Source organism: Vombatus ursinus, unplaced genomic scaffold (genome assembly GCF_900497805.2).
Source record: "Vombatus ursinus unplaced genomic scaffold, bare-nosed wombat genome assembly UNPS02014808.1, whole genome shotgun sequence".
NCBI classification, from domain to species: Eukaryota; Metazoa; Chordata; class Mammalia; order Diprotodontia; family Vombatidae; genus Vombatus; species Vombatus ursinus.
The window spans coordinates 2,791,631-2,809,994 of NW_020954586.1; the positions used below are offsets into that span (position 1 = coordinate 2,791,631).

The following is an 18,364-nucleotide window of genomic DNA, read 5'->3' on the forward strand; positions in this document are numbered from 1 at the left end:
CTTTCCAGGCTTGTAACCAGTCATCCCCTTCAGGGATTCGGGATTCAAGCCAAACTGGTCTCCGTGCTGCTCCTATCGCTGGCTTTGGAGACAGAGGGCCAGGGTTCAAATGCCACTTGACACTTCCTACCTGTGTGACCTTGGACAAGTCTCCACCTGGGACCAGAGACCACCTGAACATCTCCCTGCTGTGGCTCCATCGTCCCAACAACGCCCCTCCCCCAGACACCACCAGGCCTGCACCGTGCCCCGGAGGATCACAGATGGGGAGCTGAAAGGGACTGGAGGCCATCAGGTCTAACCCCCTCCTTTGACACAAGAGGTGAATGGCCCAGGGTCACTGAGGAAACGAGCAAGGTTGGGGCAGGATTTGAACTCGGGTCTTTGTGAAGCCTAGGTGCAGCAGACAGATCTCTGCTCCTGGAGTCAGGAAAACCGAGTTCAAACGTAGCCTCAGACACTTGCTAGCTGTGTGGCCCTGGGCAAGTCACTTAACCCTGTTGGCCTCCGTTTCCTCATCTGTAAAATGAGCTAGAGAAGGAAATGGCCAATCCCGTATTTCTGCCAAGAAAACCCCAAATGTGGTCATGGAGAGTTGGACACAACTGAACAACTTTGTGAAGCCCAAGGTTCTTATCTACCTGCTCCAACATCCACTCTTCTTCCTCCTCCCTCTTTCTCTTCCTTTTTTTGCCCTGTAACAGCACTCTACCCCAGCCCTCGCTCCATCAACCATGGCTCCTGGCTCCAATGACCATCTCTGTGACTTCCCAAACTAAGCCCTCTTCCTGGTCCCCTGTCTCCCTGCTGTTGTATCTGTCTGGCCGCTGCTTGGCACATTGGAGGAGCCTGAGCAGTTTTTTCACCCACCCATCCCTTCCTTCCCTCCTTCTCGGGGCCTCAGGCTTCCCTTCTCCAGACTAAACTGTTTGACTGGGCAGTCTCCTCCTCCCTGGGCCTTCTTTGTTCCCTCATCTGTAAAACAGTGGGGTTGGACCCACATCCCAGTAGCCTGTGATTTACGGTCCTATGATGCTCCTCTCCCCATGACACGCTCTCAAGCCTCCTCCCAGCCCCTTTGATCCCCAAGAGCTCTTTAAAGTCCTGAGGAGGGAGCACAGCCAAACAGCCCAGATGTGGTGGGACTAGGGCCCAGCCTGGGGCTAGCTCCTCCTTCCTGGGAGCTGGCCTAAGATTGTATTAGAATTTTGGTTTCTGGTGGCTTCTCCATCCCTGTACTGACTCATCCTTCCCCTAGTGCCCCCAGGGTCTTTTCATTGCAGTACAACCCTGCCCCAGCCCCCACCATGATCTTCTGCTGGTCCACTACATTTCATTTCATTACATCCAGGCCTTCCTTTTGGCCTGGAGACCCTTGGATGCCAAGCATCTCTCCTGGACCTTCCTCCAAAACAGCCATAAGACTGAAGGGCACAAGACCCCACTGACGCCCCCCTGCATACCCACTGTGGCCGGAGGGGAGTTCACCTGGCGCCATGCTTCCATCCAATCGTTCAACCAGCTGTACCCATCAATGTCCAATCTCCATCTCCCCCCCCTCCTGTCCGCCAGGATGCCACCAGAGGCTTGGCCACAGGCCCACCACAACCTCGGCATTCCTTTCTCTTTGGCACTCCCTACCCCACCCCATTCAACAGCCTCGCAAATCTGTGGAAGGAAAGGAGAATTTGCCGTTGTGGACTGTTTTTGATCTGTTCTAGATTCCTTCTCCAAAATGCTCACAAACCAACCTTTCACATTCAAATGCTCCTGTGGAGCTCTGACGTCCTCAGTAAGGAAGTGCCCTCCCACAATGCAGATCACAACCTCTCTGGGCCTTGCTGACCATCCTGGGTGACTCTTCTCTGCGTCCTCCCCCAAATGCTCGAGGCCTTCCTCGCTTTGTCCCTGCATCATCCGGGTACCACTTTAGGGCCAGGCTGTCCTCCCTTCTTCCCACATGACCAGCTCATCTCGTCTTCCCATCACACAAGTCCAAGGAATCCTCAGCCTTTCAGAATGTTCTAAGTCAAGGATGGGGACTGTAGCTGCCCATGAGGCCAAGTGGGAAGCCTGGTGCTTGCTCTGCACATCACTGTCATGGTAAAAACAATAATGGTGGCGAAGATAAAAAAAGCAATAACAGCCCAACACCCGGAGGAGGGAGGAATTGTAAGATGATGGATTCAGGTCTGAGAAAGCCAATGTGGCCTAGCAGATAGAGAGACCGCTGCCCTGGGTTCAAATCCTGTCTCTGACCTTTCTCCTTGCTACATGATCATGGTCAAGTCACTTAACCTCTGCCTGCCTCAGTTTCCTCATCCTTAAGGAGGTCAGAACCAGCCCCTGGATCCCAGAGTTGTTGGGAGGAACCAGTGAATGTATGAAATGTATGAAAAATATGTATGAAAAATATTCTGCAACCTGAGATTAGACACTGTCTCCCAAAAAGTCTTAAAGCTTAAACACATCCTGTGTGTGCATATACACATACATATGCTGAGCTTAAACACACCCTGCATACATATATGTGAAGTTCAAACACCCCACATACACGTATGTGAACATACTGTATACATGTATATACACACGCATGTATGTGTACATGTATGTGCTGTGGCTGATCCAGAATCAGTAAGACCTGAATTCAGATCCAGCTCAGACTCTTCCTGGCTCTGTGACCCTGAGCAGATCACTCGGCCCGTCTCAAGCTCATCTGATTTATCTGTGGACAGTTTCCTCATTTGTAAAACGATAGCATCTGCCTCCCAGGGTTGTCGCGGGATAAAATGAGTTAATATTTACAAGCTCTTTGCACACCTTCGAGCTCTGTGTAAATACGAGCTATTGTCAGAACACCATATAAAGTTGGGCAGAGCAGTTAGTGACCCAGGAGAGACAGTCCTCAGAGCCAAGGAGCCCTGGGTTCAGATCCTGACTGACTTATCCCTATTCTCAGGGCCCCACCCCACTGTCTAAGAGCCTAAATTACAGAGCAGCTACATGCTGCATTCATCCAATTTTCTTCTCCGGAAGTTCTCAACAGCGGCACCAGAATTGGGAATTGTGGACAGCATCTAGTCTGGGGGCTCCCAAGCTTGTGTCACAAACCCCATCCCTGGCAGGGTGGTGAAGCCTGCGAAAGGAAGGAGCCCTTCAGAATAATGCTTTTGTTTTTTAAAAAGTCATAATGGAAGGGAAGAAGAACAGGCCCCCTGAAACGTCTCCAGGGACCCCAGGCTAAGACCCCTGATCTGCCTCAATATCCTCATTTTACCCCTCTCATTGCTTTCTCCTTCGAAGTTCTCACAGCCTCGGGTTAACCCTTGTCCAACTGCTATCCCTTAAGGGCTATCTAATCCAGTACCTTCCTTTACAGATGAGGAAACTGAGGTACAGGGAGGCTAAGAAGCTTACCACAGGGGGCAGCTAGGTGGTGCAGTGGATAGAGCACCTGCCCTGGAGTCAGGAGGATCAGAGTTCATATCTGGCCTCAGACACATAACACTCACTAGCTATGTGACTCTGGGCAAGTCACTTAACCCCACTGCCTAGCTTTTAAAAAACAAAAAAAAGAAGAAGTTAACCACAAATACCACAGGCAGAATGACATTTAGCATGAGAAGGGGCTTAGAGGTCACTGGGTCCAGCTCAAGATGGACTTACAGATGAAGCAACTGAGGTTGAGGTTAACTGAGTTGCCCAGAGTTGTGTGGCTGGTGGATGCTTTAGGCAAGATTCAAATTCAGGTCTTCCTGCCTGAGCTGACCGGAGTCCAGCACTCACCCAAGCCCCATTGTTTGTGGTCTGGGCAGAGGTTTAGCTCCTTTCCACTGCACCTAGCCTTTACTGGAGCTGGGAGCTGGTCCAGTCCAGGGACCAAGCCTTTGTTGAATGAAGCAAATGTGCCTGGACCACGGACAAGGGCCACCCCAAAGGTGGGCAATGGGCAGGCCACGCCCGGGGGATGTGACTCTTCAGGACACTCGGCCCTGGAGCTTGGTTGGAAACACAGTACATCAGCATTGGAAATTTGGCAAGCTGAGCTCACGCAGGACGGTAATGGGGACGAATCTTTGCAGGACCAAAGATTTATTTAGAGTGGGGATAAAGATGAAAAGAAATACAAGACGGCGTGAGCCAAAGCCAAAGTAGGGCAGTGGAAGGGTATGTGGTCATCTGCAGACATCAAAACACCAACACCCTCGGTACGGGAACTGGCTTGTTTTTTTCATTAACTTGGGCACTCAGGACTTCCCTGAGCAGGGCAGACAAGTGCCCAAGATGCAACAAAATAGAGCAAAGAGTGCCCCATTTGGAGTTCGAGGACCCGGGTTCGAATCCTGTATCAGCTACTTCTTACTGGTATGACTTTAAGCAAATCAAATCTCTTAAGCTCCATAGACCTGACATCTAGAAAGTGAAGACAGTGGCTTAGATGCCTGTCCAGCTTTGGGTTCAAATCCTGGCTTTGCCGCTTACCACCTGTGTGAGCATGGACAAATCACTCTCTCCCCACATCAGTTTCCTTATCTGTAAAATGAGGAGGTTGAACCAGACAGTCTCCAAGTTCCCTTCCAGTTCTAAATCTACAAGCCTAGGGCTTGGATTCAACCCCTAGCCCACCTCTTCTGCTTTCCTACTGTGTTAAACAGAGGGGCGGGATAAGAAAGTATCTGAAGGCCCTTCCAGCTTTAGATATGATGCCAAGGTCTGGGTTCAAATCCCAGCTCTGCCACTTACTACCTGTGTGACCTTAGACCGATCACTTAACATCTCCAGGCCTCAGTCTTCTCATCTGTAAAATGAGCTCACTGGGCCAGACGGCCTCCTTAGTTGTCTGCCCCTCTGTCAACCCAGCTCTCCGGCTAGAGGCTCAGGGGAAACTGGCAGTGAAGTAGATGCCCTCCCACCACAGGAAGACCCTGGCAGGAAGGCCAGAGTCCAGGGAGTAGACAAGAGAAGTAATCCTACCCAGCATCCCTGGCTGGACTGTACAGTGAGAAAAAATGCTGGGTTTGGAGTCAAAGAACATGGGTTCAGACGCCAGCTCTGATATTTACTATAAATTTGAATAATTTGCCCCTGTTACTCACTCATTAAGGAACACCTGGAGTTCACTGGCATCCTTCAAGGCTCATAGCAACAAAATGTTAGGCTACTGAGTCTAACCCTTTAATTTTACAGATGAGGAAACTGAGGCACAGATAGGGAGACACCATCTAGTCCAACCCATCTCTCTAATCAATAGTCTCCCTCCCCCTATAACATCCAATAAGTGACCATCAACATCTGCTTGAAGGCCCTTAGTGACGGGGAGCGGACCCCTCCTTGGGGCAGTCCATTCCACCAATAAATGGACAGCTCCAATTCTTAGGAAGGGTTTCCTTATTACAACAAGTCCATTTTGGCCTCTCGGCAGCGTCCACCTTCTGGTCCTGGTTCTGGCCTCTGGGGTCAAGCAGACACAACTTGACACTAGTCATCCTATCACCCTGAGCCTTCCTTTCTCCAGGGTGAACAGGACCAGCTCCTGCGAGTGATCCTCCCTGGGCTCCGTCCCTGGGTTTCTTCAGCATTTGGTCATCTGCGGAGACCTTACAGTTTGACGGCATAACCCAGGCCTGCCTCCGGGGCTCTTTCTACCATATTCCAAAGCCAAGTCTATCAAACAAGTATTTCTAAATTCCTATCATGTTCTAGGACCTGAGCTTAACTGGACAGAATCCAATTGTGAAACCTCACAGAATCCTACCTTTCTTACTCTATTTACTGCTCACTGGGCACTCAGGCGCCTGGGAGGGACCTCAGATGCCACCTAAGCCCAACCCCTCATTTGACAGAGGAGGAAACTGAGACCCAGAGAGAGGAAGACTGGCCCAAGGTCACACAAGTAGGAAGGGCAGAGTTGGGATTGGAACCCAGATACTCTCATCTCAAATCCAGCATTCTTTCAAGGGTTAATTGTGTAGCCATGTTACCAACCCTCCGGAGAAGGGTTTATTGGTTTGAATTCGACTGAATACTAGCTGAGCCACCGGGTCCTGGATGGAAGCTATCTCCTGAGACAACGTGCCAACCTCCTGCCCCTTTAGCTCCGCCTGACGTTGGACACAGAGGCTGTCTCGTCTCCTTATCTGCTAAAAGACTGGCTCTGGGCACAGAGGGTTAGTGCAGCCTTGGCAGAGACTCGTCAGACTTAAGCTTAATTCTCCTAACACTGTGTTAAAACTACAACAGGTGTCCATGGAGACCCAGTGGGTCAGACATCTCCAATTCACTCATGCACCCAACTGAATTCGGAATGAGCTGGCAGGAATGACTGGGCAGTCTTGAATGGGGCTGTGTGAGACCTGCAGGCCCATAGCCCTCCCCTCTTGAAATCCTTTGCCACCCGCATTGACGGATCTCTTGAACAAATCATTACTTAATCTCCAGATAAAGCACCAAGTTCTGAAGCTCAAAGGGACCTTTTCAAGGTCACAGACTCCAATTCCATCGACCAAACGAAGAAATGGTCTAGTCAGTCTGCTGCCTAGCTGTGTGACCTCTGGAAAGTCACTGCCCCTCTCTGAACTTCAGGATCCTTCTCTGTCAAGTGAAATAATTAGATTAATGAATCTCCAAGGGCCCTTCCAGCTCTAAACTTCCTGGCTGTTAGATCATCACAATGACGATTGTGAGATTGTAAGATTATTAGATTTCTATTTGGGGAAGGCCGTTTTCTTTTTGATTTTGTATCCCCAGCACAAAGCAGTGTTGTGCACATCATTGCTGATTCGTTCGTTTGTTCTTCATTCTCAAAGAAGACTGTGACGTCTGGCAGGTGACGCCGTGGCATCAGGCAGTTGAAAGTGAATTGTATTTAAGTGAGGGAGGACTGTGCAAAGTCACCAGCCTCACTTTCTCCTCTGCAGCCAATGGATCCAGTGGCCAGATGTGGATCAGGACGACTGGAGATGTCTCTCTGGGCACATAGTAGGTGATTAATAAATACTTCTTCATATTACAATTAGATTGTGAGCTCTTTGAGGGCAAAAACTAGTTCATAGGATTACAGATCTCAAGTTAGAAGAATCTCAGAGGTCATCCCAACACTGCCCAATTTACAGGTGAGAATACTGAGGACCAAGGAGGTAAGTGACTTGCCCAGGGTCCCAGAGGTAGTAACCATTAGAGGCAGGATTAGAACTCAGGTCCTCTGCCTCCAAAGCTCATTGTCTTTGCACTAGGCCACACTGCTTGCCAGGTGAAAGCTTGTTTACTTGTGAACAACTCCATTTCCTGATGCCTCCTCCCAGGCTGACCCAGCTGTCAACCATCTCTCCTATGCCTCCTCCACCCCTCTCCAGGGGCCATCTCCAGTCCTCCCGATCTATTTCGGGCCTCTGGACCCAGATGGCTTCGGAGGAGAAAGTGAGGCTGGTGACTTTGCACATCCCTGACTCCCTGAAATCCAACTCACTTGCAAGTCATGGCATCACCTTCCCGATGTCATGGTCCTCTTTGAGAAGGAAGGACAAAAAGCAACAACCGTCCCCCTCCACAACGGTCACTTTCCCATCAGCCTAAGATCGTGCCGTGGCTGTCTGGTGATCCCAAAACAGCCTTGCCTTGGCTCTGCTCCCTCATGCTGCTCCCTACCCTCTGCCTCCAATTCTCCTCTACCATCATTTTTGTCCTCCCCTTGGAATCTGGCCCCTGCCCTCCCCACTGTCCTGTCCTCTCACTGATGGGCTTTCCTCACCTGGCCACCCTCCTCTAAGGTTCTGTAGCCCCCCCTCTTCTCCAGGGTCCCCTGGAGTCCTTCGCCCCTGCCCTCCCCACTGTCCTGTCCTCTCACCGATAGGCTTTCCTCACCTGGCCACCCTCCTCTAAGGCTCTGTAGCCCCCCCTCTTCTCCAGGGTCCCCTGGAGTCCTTCACCCCTGCCCATCCCATGGGGACCCCCAGAAGGTCCTCCTCTTCCTCAGCCACCTCACCCACTGCTTGGCCTTCAACTACAAAGGAGGTCTTGGTCCTGTCCAGATGCCTCCTAGATCTCCATGGCTAGCCTTGACCTCTCCTGAGTTGGAGCATTGCAGTAGAAAGATCATTGGATACCAGGGTTCAAAGACATTTAACCTCCACGGGCCTCAGTTTCCTCATTTGTAAAACAAAGGTATCAAACTCAAATGGCCTCCTAGGACACTGCTAGGTCTGGATCTCAGATCCTAGGATCCATCTCTGACAATTTGTAGGACACGCATTCCCACCTGGCTGACCATTGCCACCTCAAAGTCCACACAGCCAAATGAGTTTCTAACCTCTCTCTCCCATAGGGTTTCTGTTCATGGCAGCACCGCTTGGCCAGACTCGCACGTCCTCTTCTCGGGCCAGTCACTGCTTCTTCCTTCTCCTCTACCGTGTAATCGGTTATCAAGACCTGGCAGCTTCACCTCCTATTTCAAGCATCCTCCCCTCTGTTTCTAAGACTTCTGCCTGCCATATTCTCCTAAGGGATCTGCCCACTTCCCCATCGCCCCTTCTGATCCATCCCCTTCACACTGTTACCAGACTCACGTCCTCCTTATGTAGAGATTCTGCTTATGTTCATCCACTGTTTAGAAATCTGCTCTGGCTGCCTATTGCCTCCTGAGTAAAATTCACACCCCTTGGCCTGGCATTCGAGGCCCTTTCCCTTCCTAGCCTCATTTTTCCCTTTTCCTATAAACTCCTCACACTTGACCTTGGCTTCGGCTGTCCCTAGACCTGGAATGCTCTTGCTTTGTTTTTATTCTCACCCATCTTTAATGTCCAAGTTAGTCCAGGAAACCTTCTAGTCTTCTCCTCCTTCCCTTCTGGAGCTCACAAGCACCTTCAGTTAACTCTTGTTAACTGTACATATCCCGTCTTATTTTACATGACGTGGGTCTGCCTTGCTCTGAGGCATTTGGGGAATAGGATGGTAGTGACATCAGACTTGGGCCTTTAACCAGGCTGCTTGGCTGGCTCATGCCCGGGACGGGCATTTGTCAAAGTTTGGGAAATGTTTGTCCTCCAAACTTGTAAAGGAAGTTTTAGACTGTAAGCTCCACGAGGGGAGGGATGGGATGGAGCACATCTAACCTTTGTTTCTTCCCCAGAATCTGTTCTTAAGACATTAATTGAGTAAATCAATCAATGGCCGTTTGTTAAGTGCCTACTGCATGCCAAGTTCTGTACTAGGTGATGGAAGTCCAAAAACATCAACAGGGCAGCCCAGGCCTCAAGGACCTGCCAATCTATTGAGAGGCAATGAGCCACACACAGCTACAAGTTAATTTTGTGAAAGAAGGTCTTAGCAGGTAGGGGGAAACCAGGAAAGTCTTCCTGCAGGAGGTGATGTTTGAGTAGAGTTTGAAAGGAAACTAGGCATTCTACAAAGCAGAGCTCAGAGTGATGGTATGCTAGGCATGAGGGACAGCCAGTGCCAAAGCCTGGAGGTAAGAGATGGAGATCATCAAGCAGTCCAGCTTGGCTTCACTGAAGATGGCATGTAATAAAACTGGAGTCAGGTTACAAAATGCTTTAAAAGGCAAACAGTTTACCTTTGATCTTGGAGGTAATAGGGAGTCATTGGAGTTTGCTGAGCAGGGGACGAACATGGTTGGGTTTGTGTTTTAGGAGGGAGGCTGGGCTTTATGGGCTACAAAGCCCTTTTCTCATCCTCTGCCTCACCTGTTAAAGGGCACCATGCCGCCCATCATTTTCCACCAGTCAGTTTCATCCCAGGGAATTAGTATAATTGGCCCCAAAGGTCTCAGGTGGGAACTGATGGGATACAGTTGATCTGGAGGGCTTGCAGGGTGCCAGATTCAAGCTTCATTAATAAGGCTCAGGGGCAGCCTTGAGGGCAGAAGCCAACTCAGTGCTCTCTCCTCTGCCTTCCCAGAAAGCCCTCTGGCCTGCTCCTGGGCCTGCCTGCCAGTCACCCAAGAGTGCCCAAGAGTGCCCAAGAGTGCCCAAGATGCCCAAGAGTACCCAAGATGCCCAACAGTGCCCAAGATGTCCAAGAGTACCCAAGATGCCCAACAGTGCCCAAGAGTGCCCAAGAGACGACATCACTGATCCGGGAAACGGGGTGGGGCTCACGCAAAGCTCAGAGTCTGGAGGACAAACACAACCCAAACTTTGACAAATGTGCCCATCCCAAGCGTGAGCCAGCCAAGCAACCTGATTAAAGGCTCAAGTCTGATGTCACTACTATACTACTCCCCAAATGCCTCAGAGCAGCAAGGAGTCCTGGGGTCTCCCAGACTGACCCACTGAAACCCAAGCTGGAGATAATGATCCCAACAGGCTCTATGCCTACCATCTGAGCACACCAGCCTAGCTAAGGTGGGAGCGGCTCATTGCCAAAAGCCTGGCACCAGGATTGGGGGTGACAACAATTCCAGAGGGCTATCCACTAACTTTCCAGGCTTAGCACCCATCACCTGCTCCCCTTTGCATGCACTTTGTTCCAGCCAAACTGGCTTTTTCCTTGTGTAAGATATTGCATCTCCAATCTTTTGCCTCTGTTCAAGCTGTTTCCCATACCTGGAATGGGCTCCCTCTTCACTTTGGGCTCTTTTGGGGGCTGTTGGTTTTTTTTGGGGGGGAGGCTTATATCCCCAGAACAGCACACATGTAGTAATACTTGTTGATTGGCTGAATAAACACCCAGAGATGAAATCACAGATAATCAGAGCAGGCCACCTACCACATGCCAGGCACTGTGCTAAAATGCTGGGGATACAAAGAACGGGCAAAAACCAGCCCCTGCCCTCAGGGAGCTTCCAGTCTAAGGGGGTAGATGACATGCAAACAACTTTGTAAAAACAAGACAGAGATGGGATGAGCTGGAAGGAGTTTCAAAAGAAAGGCATTGATGGGGCAGCTAGGTGGTGCAGTGGATAGAGCACCGGCCCAGATTCAGGAGGACCTGAGTTCAAATCAGGCCTCAGACACATAACATTTACTAGCTGTGTGACCCTGGGCAAGTCACTTAACCCCATTGCCTAGCCACCAAAAAAAAAAAAAAAGGCATTGAGATGGAGGATTGGAAGGGCTTCTTACAGATGGTAGAAAGGAGGGAGTGTGGTCCAGGGGAAAGAGACCACGAGTTGGAATTTATCACCTCCTGACTATGTGACCTTAGGCAAGTCACAGCCCTCAATTTCTTCCTGGGTAAAATGAGGAATCTTCCCTTCATGACCTCTGAGGGCCCTTCCAGCTGGAAATCTATGAGATTAGAGGTCATCTAGTCCATACTGCTCCCCCTTATTCTACAGATGAGGAAACTGAGGCCCAGAAAGATTAAGTGCCTACTATGTGCTGGGTACTAGGTATGCAAAGCCAAAATAGAGGCTAAAATCCAAAGTGCTGACACCAAGTAATGGATAGAAGGACTTGCCCCTACCGAGGTATTCAAATCAGCATTCTTCAGCCATCCCATTTCATCAGACCCACCCCATCCCCACCCCCACCAAGTAAGGCAGCCCTGGGCTGGGTTAAATGGGCCAAGGAGAAGAGACACCAGCCTAGAGAGGAAAGGCCTGGGAGCCTTTGCCCAAGACACAAACAGAAACAAAATGACCCGTGCAGAACAAGGCAGGACTTTCCAGGAATGTCTGGCATCTAGCATGCGTGTCTCTAGAAGGCTTTTCCATACACCTTGCTTTCCATCCATTCCCCAGCTACCTTTGGCCCTTAAGGAAGGCCTATCTCTAGCTGGGGAGGGGCTGCTCTCTTCCAACCCTCTCCAGGTGGAAGCAAGAAGAGGAAGAGAAAGAGGGGGAGGGAGAGACCTGGGAAGGCTGCTCTCAGCTAGGTAGGAGGAACGCGAGGAAGCCCCTTCAGAGCTCAGCCCAAAGGTTAATTAGTGGATGGCACGTGCCAATGCACTTGTTTCCAGCAGAGAAACTTGTGCTTCCGGATCCCTGTAAACCCTGCACGCCTCTTTTACTAGCCAGGGCTATTGCACAGCCAGGGGCCAGGGCGCCCAACGGAGACCTTGACACCATACAGGCTTCTGCGCCGCCAAGGCTACGTGGCTGGTTAAGCTAAGGGCAGTGCCGGGCCCAGGAACCCAAATACCTGTGGGGTGGGAGAAGGGAAGCTATCGCGCCCATCGCCACTCCAGATACCCTCCCCTCCCTGGCGCGAGGGCGAGGTCCCACTGGGACACACACAGAGGCCGCTCAGTCTGGGAAAGTACGCCCCCCTTCTCTCCCCGCCTCCCATCCCCGGGAACCGGGTAGGAAGGCTGCCCTTCCCTAACCCACTGCAGAAGGCGGAGAGCCCGGAGGAGTAAGTCAGTGTGGGGGGCCTGGGGAGAGAGATACAAGGGAAAGACGGGAGTGGATGGCAGGTGGTGATGCGGGAATTAGCGAGGACCGTGCAGGAGGCTGGATGTTAAGTGTGCAGCAAGGTTGCAGGACGGGAAGGAGGGAGGAAGAGGGGAGGAGCTGCAGGCCAGGGCACAGCGTCTCACGCCTACAACAAGGGGGGCACCGGGACAAGGTCCCAAAGCCAGAGCGCGGGAAGGAATGAGTGCGGCGTCCCATGCTGGGGGCAGGAGGGGCAGAGGGCCCCGGAGGTCGGGGTGGGGATCTGAGGCTTAGAGGCGCAGGGGGTCGAGGCCGGTGGAGAGGGCAGCGATTCGGACCTGCAGGGTTTGGGGCGGGGGCGGGGGCGGGGAGGGCTGCGTGTCACGGGCGCGGGGACCCCGCGGAGGGCACGCACCGTCTGAAGAGGCTCTCCATGTCCTTGATCTGCCGGCGGCTGAACTCCGGGAACTCGGTGTAGGGTTTGAAGACCTTGGCGGGCCGGGGCCGCGCCGTCCCCTCGTGGATGCCCTGGCGCCGGTTCAGCTGAGCCTTCAGCTCCGAGTCGGCGTTGGCCGTGAGCTCCTTGGCCGGCGGCTCTTCCCCGGGGGTCGGGGGCCCCGGGCTCCGGCCCCGGCTCCGGCTCCCGCCCCGCGCGGGCTCCGTCCACAGCCCGCACTTCTCCCCGTCGAGGCCGTTCTGCTGCGGCCTCTGGCCAGCCTCGGACTCCTGCTCCAGCCTCAGCCGCCGCTGCAGCTTCAGGGCAAGCTCGTGGGTGGCCATGACCTTGGTGCGCGGTGGCCCGGGCTCGGAGGGGCGCGCCCGCCGCAGCCCTGACGGACGCACAGGCAAACGGACCCCCCGGTGCCTTCCAAGCCACCGCTCAGAACTCTTCTCGGATCCCGGGCTGAGGGGCCAGGCTAAAAGCGAGAGAGGGCGGGCGGGGGCGGGACGGAGGGTGGGACGGAGGGCGGAGCCCCGAGGTCCCCAAACCAGGTCCGGTAGACGCTGGGAAGTTGCCCGGAGTAGATGTCCCGGGCCGTAAGTTCGAATCCCACTTGGGCTGCCTGGCTTCCTGTGCGCCCATGCGTGAGCCCCTTCTTTCTCTGGGCCTCTCTAGGTCTTTCTTGGTAAACCGAGGGGGCTGGATTAAGTGTCGTCTAAAGCCCTAACCCCGTTTGCCTCAGTCCTTCGTCTGTAAAATGAGCCGGAGAAGGAAATGGAGAACCGGTCCAGCGTCTCTGCCAAGAAAACCCCAAATGGGGCCACGGAGAGTGGACCACGACTGGAACGACTCAGCAACAACGAAGTCCTCGGCCTCGTTGTCCCTCCCGGCCGCCGAGGCGAACGCTCGCCCCGAGGGTGGCAGCTGGTGCCACCCATCCGGCCGGCTTCCCCCCCGGGGTGCGGAAAGCCCAGCGGAGCCGTCGGTGGAGCGTCCCTCGGGAGAGCCTAGAGCTCGGAGGGCCTTCGGGGCAGCCCGTCGACGCAGCGCTCCTTCCACAGACGAGGAAAGGAGGCCCGGGGAGGTTCAGGGATGTGCCAAGGGCCGTCCCGGGGCCCCTCTCCCTCAGCCGCAGCCCGGGAGCGGCCGCCCCTTTCAGCAGCCCCGGGGAGCTCTCTTTCTCGAGTGGCTTTGCGTGACTCCCCCTCACATGCCGCACTCCAGCCAGACGGAGCTTCTTGCTACTCTCTGAGACATTCTATCTCCAGCTCGCTTTCCCCCGAGTCTCGGCTGGAGTCCCAGTTTCTGCCACAAGCGATTCTCGTGCCTTCCTCCCCGAGCTGGTAAAGCTCGCGCCTTCCCTCGGACGTTATCTTCCCCTGATCCTTTCGATCTTGTACGTGACTCTTTCCCCTTAACCGGGAGCTCCTAGAGGGCCAGAATCTCCTTTTTGCCTTTCTTCGGATCCCCAGCACTCAGCCTAGTGCCTGGCACCTAGTAGGCGCTTAATACACGTTTGCTGATTAATTGATTAGTTCATACTTGTGTAAGAGAGTGTCTCCCCTCACTCCCCAAGGAGAATGTTGCCTCCCAGAGGACAAGGGGCTGTTTTGATTTTCTTCCCGACCCCACGGAAGGGCACAATGCCTGGCACAAGGTTGGCACTTAAATGCTTCAGGAATCGAATTGAAAGCCACTCTGGTTTCCTTTCAAAGATCCTAGTAGAATTGGAAAAGGTCACTGTGATAGGCTGGACGGAGCATCAGACTGAGGAGTATGAAGACCTGAGTTCAACATGGCCTCAGATACTTACCGGCTAGGTGACTCTGGGCAAGTCATTTCCGCATCTCAGAACCTCAGTTTTCTCATCTGTAAAATGGGGATAGGAAGTAAGCGCTCCTGTGAGGGTCAAAGGAGATAATAAATGTAAAGTACTTTGCCATCCTTAGAAATGCTAAGTAAATGTTAGCTGTGTTATTCTTTTCATCTCATTCTCATCTTTTTTCACGGGGTTTGGATAAAAATGATCTCGGAACAAGTCACTATCCATTATTCTTTCTTCTTCTTCTTCTCCTTATTCTAGAGTGCCTACCTCCTTCCCCCAGAGAGGCTGCAGTACAAGTAGTTAGGCTTTCTGTAGGCTGGGTAGGGTGGGAGGGGCTGCTTGAGTTTTCTGTTTCTTTGTTTCATTTGTTTTGCTTTTCCGGCAGAGCAAAGCTCTGTATTCATTTTTTGTTTTGTCTTTTTTTTTGCTTAGAATTATCCTGTTTTAGTTTTTTTAATAGTCATTGATATTTTATTTTTATATTACCTAAATTTCCCTCTATGCCTCCTCCTGCTTCCACAATCCATACCTTATAACAAATTGTTTTAAAGGAAGAAAAATCAGCTAAGCCGATTTAGACATTGAACAAATCTGCTACAATCTGCATTGTTCTAGGTGAGTGGAACCCCACCTCTCCAAAGAAGAGGAAGGAGGGAAGGTGTCTTCTCATTTCTCTTCTTGGGGGCGAGCTGGTAATTTCACATTCTTTTTCTTTTTTTTCTTTTCTTTTTTTTTTGGTGTGGTCATTTCTTCCATTTAGGTTGTAGTTATTGTCTTGGTTGTTTTCCTAGTAATACTTCATTCTGCATCAATTTATGTAACTTTTTCCATGCTTCTCTATATGCATCAAATTATCCCTTTTTCACAGCCCAGTAATCTATGTAATGAATATAATAGAAGAGATACAAATTAGTAGGTTTTGCCAATGTTGACATTTGGCAGTTAAATGGTATGTATGTTTGACAGGTGGCTGCTGTCCAGAACACATCAACATCTTTAAAAAGGGATTAACTTTGATGTCTTCAGGATAAGCACAGTTACAATTCAGCATTCCTCCCCCGCCCCCCCAATCAGCAGTGAGTTTTTATATACTAACAGTCCTAGTGATACTGAATCAGAAAAATATTGGAATCAGAAAAACCTGGGTTCAAGCCTCCCTTCTGACATTGGCCATGACATTCCAGCATCCCCAGGGAACCCTCTTAGACTATCGATCAATCAGTCAAGTTGTCTACCTGCTATAGTTTCCTCACCTGGTACTTCTCACACTGATGAAATCGCTGGTCCAATCCAATCCAATAAATTAAGCATTTACTGTGTGCTCAGCACTGTGCTAATTGCTGGGACCAAACAAAGTAGTTCAAGACTCTGAGCTGATCCCCACTGGGGATTTATGGGAAGGCCTAGACCAGTGTAGTAGAGGATGGGCAAGCAGGAATGGGGTGCTATCTGCAAACTGGAGGGAATACTCACATCTATGAAGCTGCGCATTCTCTGCACTAGAACAGCCCTTTATTAAAGAAGACTGAAGCCATCAGCTGAATCAACAATTAGAAGTGTAAGCTGCTGGTCATAAATGGAATGTCACCATGATAATTACATGGAACAATAAAGGGTTTTTTTAATCTCTTCAAGAGTTGAAAGTATTTCCCATGCCATTATCCCATGATCAAATTTATTCCAACAGCATTCCTTGGAGACTGAGGGAGACAGGTTTTTCTCACCATCCCCTACCCTGGGAAAAAGGACGCTAAGTGTCTCACCTGAAGATCACACAGCAGAGCAGGGTTTCTCTTCTGTCATCCCCAGGCTGAAGGAGCACAGGACCAAATGATCTTGCAAATGTGGTTTCCATAGAATCAATACCTACTGAGTATCTTGAGTAAGGAGAGGTAATATGGTGTAGGGGCTGGCATGCTGGATTGGGAGCCAGGAAGACCTGGGTTTGAATCCCACCTCAGATACTTGACTGGGTGAATCATGTTCACCTCTCAGAACCTCATTTTTCTCATCTGTAAAATGGTGATAATGATGGCAGCAACCTACCTTCCCAGGCTTGTTTTGAGTGGATGTAATTCAATTCCGTAAACATTTATTAAGTGCATAGGGTATGCCAGACACCGTGCTAATACTTGCAGACCTTAAAGGGCAGTATAAATGTTGGTTGTGATTGTTTGCTAAGCACTGGGAGGCAGACTGAACATGTAAGACAAGGTCTCTGCCCCGTGAAGCTCAACATTTGGGAGAAAAATCAGGTAGTCGCTCAAATGAATGTAAAAAATTGTGGTCAGGGCAGTGAGAGTTGTCTCAACAGTGGCCTCTTTAGGAGTTAGAAAAGGCGCACAGGTTTCCAGCTAGAAGACACCGAAGAGGCCACTTAGTCCAAACCCCTCATTTTACAGATGAGGAAACTGAGGCAAACAGGGATTAAATGACCTGCCCAATCACATAGCTAGGAAGTGTCTGAGGGCAGATTTGAACTCCTCATGACTCTTCCTAATTCCAAGCCCAGCGCTCTATGCACTATGGAGCCACCTAGCGGCCATGAAGTGAAACGACTAATGGCTAAATTTACAAGCTATTCACCATGGCAATTGTCGTTTTCTTCGATTTAAAATCTGTGCATTTATTGAAAAGTCTTGCTGTTTGCGCCTCTCTCAATGTTGAATCAGTCAGCATTTTATAGGCCAATGCCTTCCTTGTCTCCTTTTTGTCTTGGGTTGGGATCAAAGCGTGTTTTAGGAATTACGAGTTCAAATACAGCTTGCCCGGATAGGATGCAAGTCACTTACTTCAACAGGTGTTAAGAGCCACTGTGTGCCAGGCACTCGGGAGACAAAGACAAAACCAAGTTCACTCCTGCCCTCAGGGAGCTTACAGTCCACTGGGAGGAAACAACGGGAAAGCAGATAAATGAATACAAAACAGAGATAAAGAGCCCAGGAAATTCCTTAGAGGAAGAGGAGGGGAGACACCAATAATGGGGCAATCACGGAAGGGTTCCTGTAGGAGGTGGCGCTTGGGCAAAGTTTTGAAAGGAGTTGGGAATCCAAGAGGTGGTGATAAGGAGGAAGAGCATTTCTAGACACAAGGGACGGTTTGGAAGCCAGGCTGGAGAGGGAGCTGTAAATAGGCCATTTGGCCGAAACATAGAGTATGTGTGGACGAGTAACATGAAACCCGTTTGGACAGATGAGCCAGAGCTAGATTGTGGAAGACTTTAAATGTCAGGCAGAGGAGTCTGTATTTGATCTTAAAGGTTATAGGGAACCATGGAAGATTCTTGAGCAGAGGAGTGATGCAGTCAGACCTGGGTGTAAGACTATCACTTTAGTAGCCCTGTGGCCTCAGGCACTAACTCCATGACCCTGGGCAAGTCACTTCACCCTGTTTGCTTCAGTTTCCTCGTCTGTAAAATGAGCTGGAGAAGGAAATGGCAAACCACTCCAGTATCTGCCAAGAAAACCCCAAATGGGGCCACAGAGAGTCAAGCACGACTGAACAATGACAAATGTTCAAGGTCTGTGCTAGATGTTTGGGAATACAAAGACAAAAGTGAATCCGTTCCTGCCCACAAGGAGCTTGCGTTCTCTTGGGGGAGAGGAGAGGACCTTGGACACTCACTTTATCCTGCTGGGCTAGGTTTCTCCTTTGTAAAATGAGGTTGTTGGACTAGGTGGTCTTTACAATCCCTTCCAGCTTTCTGTCAGCGATTGGAACTTACCTGGGCACAGGACAGGGAGAAAAGATGGCTGCAAGAGACATA

General features: G+C 50.9%; 1 protein-coding gene across 2 annotated transcripts in view; it reads right to left on the reverse strand.

The window, feature by feature from the left end:
* Positions 1-13,111, reverse strand: part of EFHD1 (EF-hand domain family member D1) — a 49,660-nt gene extending 36,549 nt beyond the window's left edge. The window contains exons 1-2 of one of the 2 annotated variants that reach the window (XM_027875315.1): positions 13,008-13,111; positions 12,747-12,965 (exon numbers count right to left, since the gene is read on the reverse strand). In XM_027875315.1, coding sequence (XP_027731116.1) covers positions 12,747-12,965; positions 13,008-13,111 — 323 coding nt within the window. Of the gene's footprint in view, positions 1-12,746 lie in introns of both variants that reach the window. The other variant, XM_027875314.1, reaches the window with a different exon arrangement.
* Positions 13,112-18,364: the final 5,253 nt, after the last annotated feature.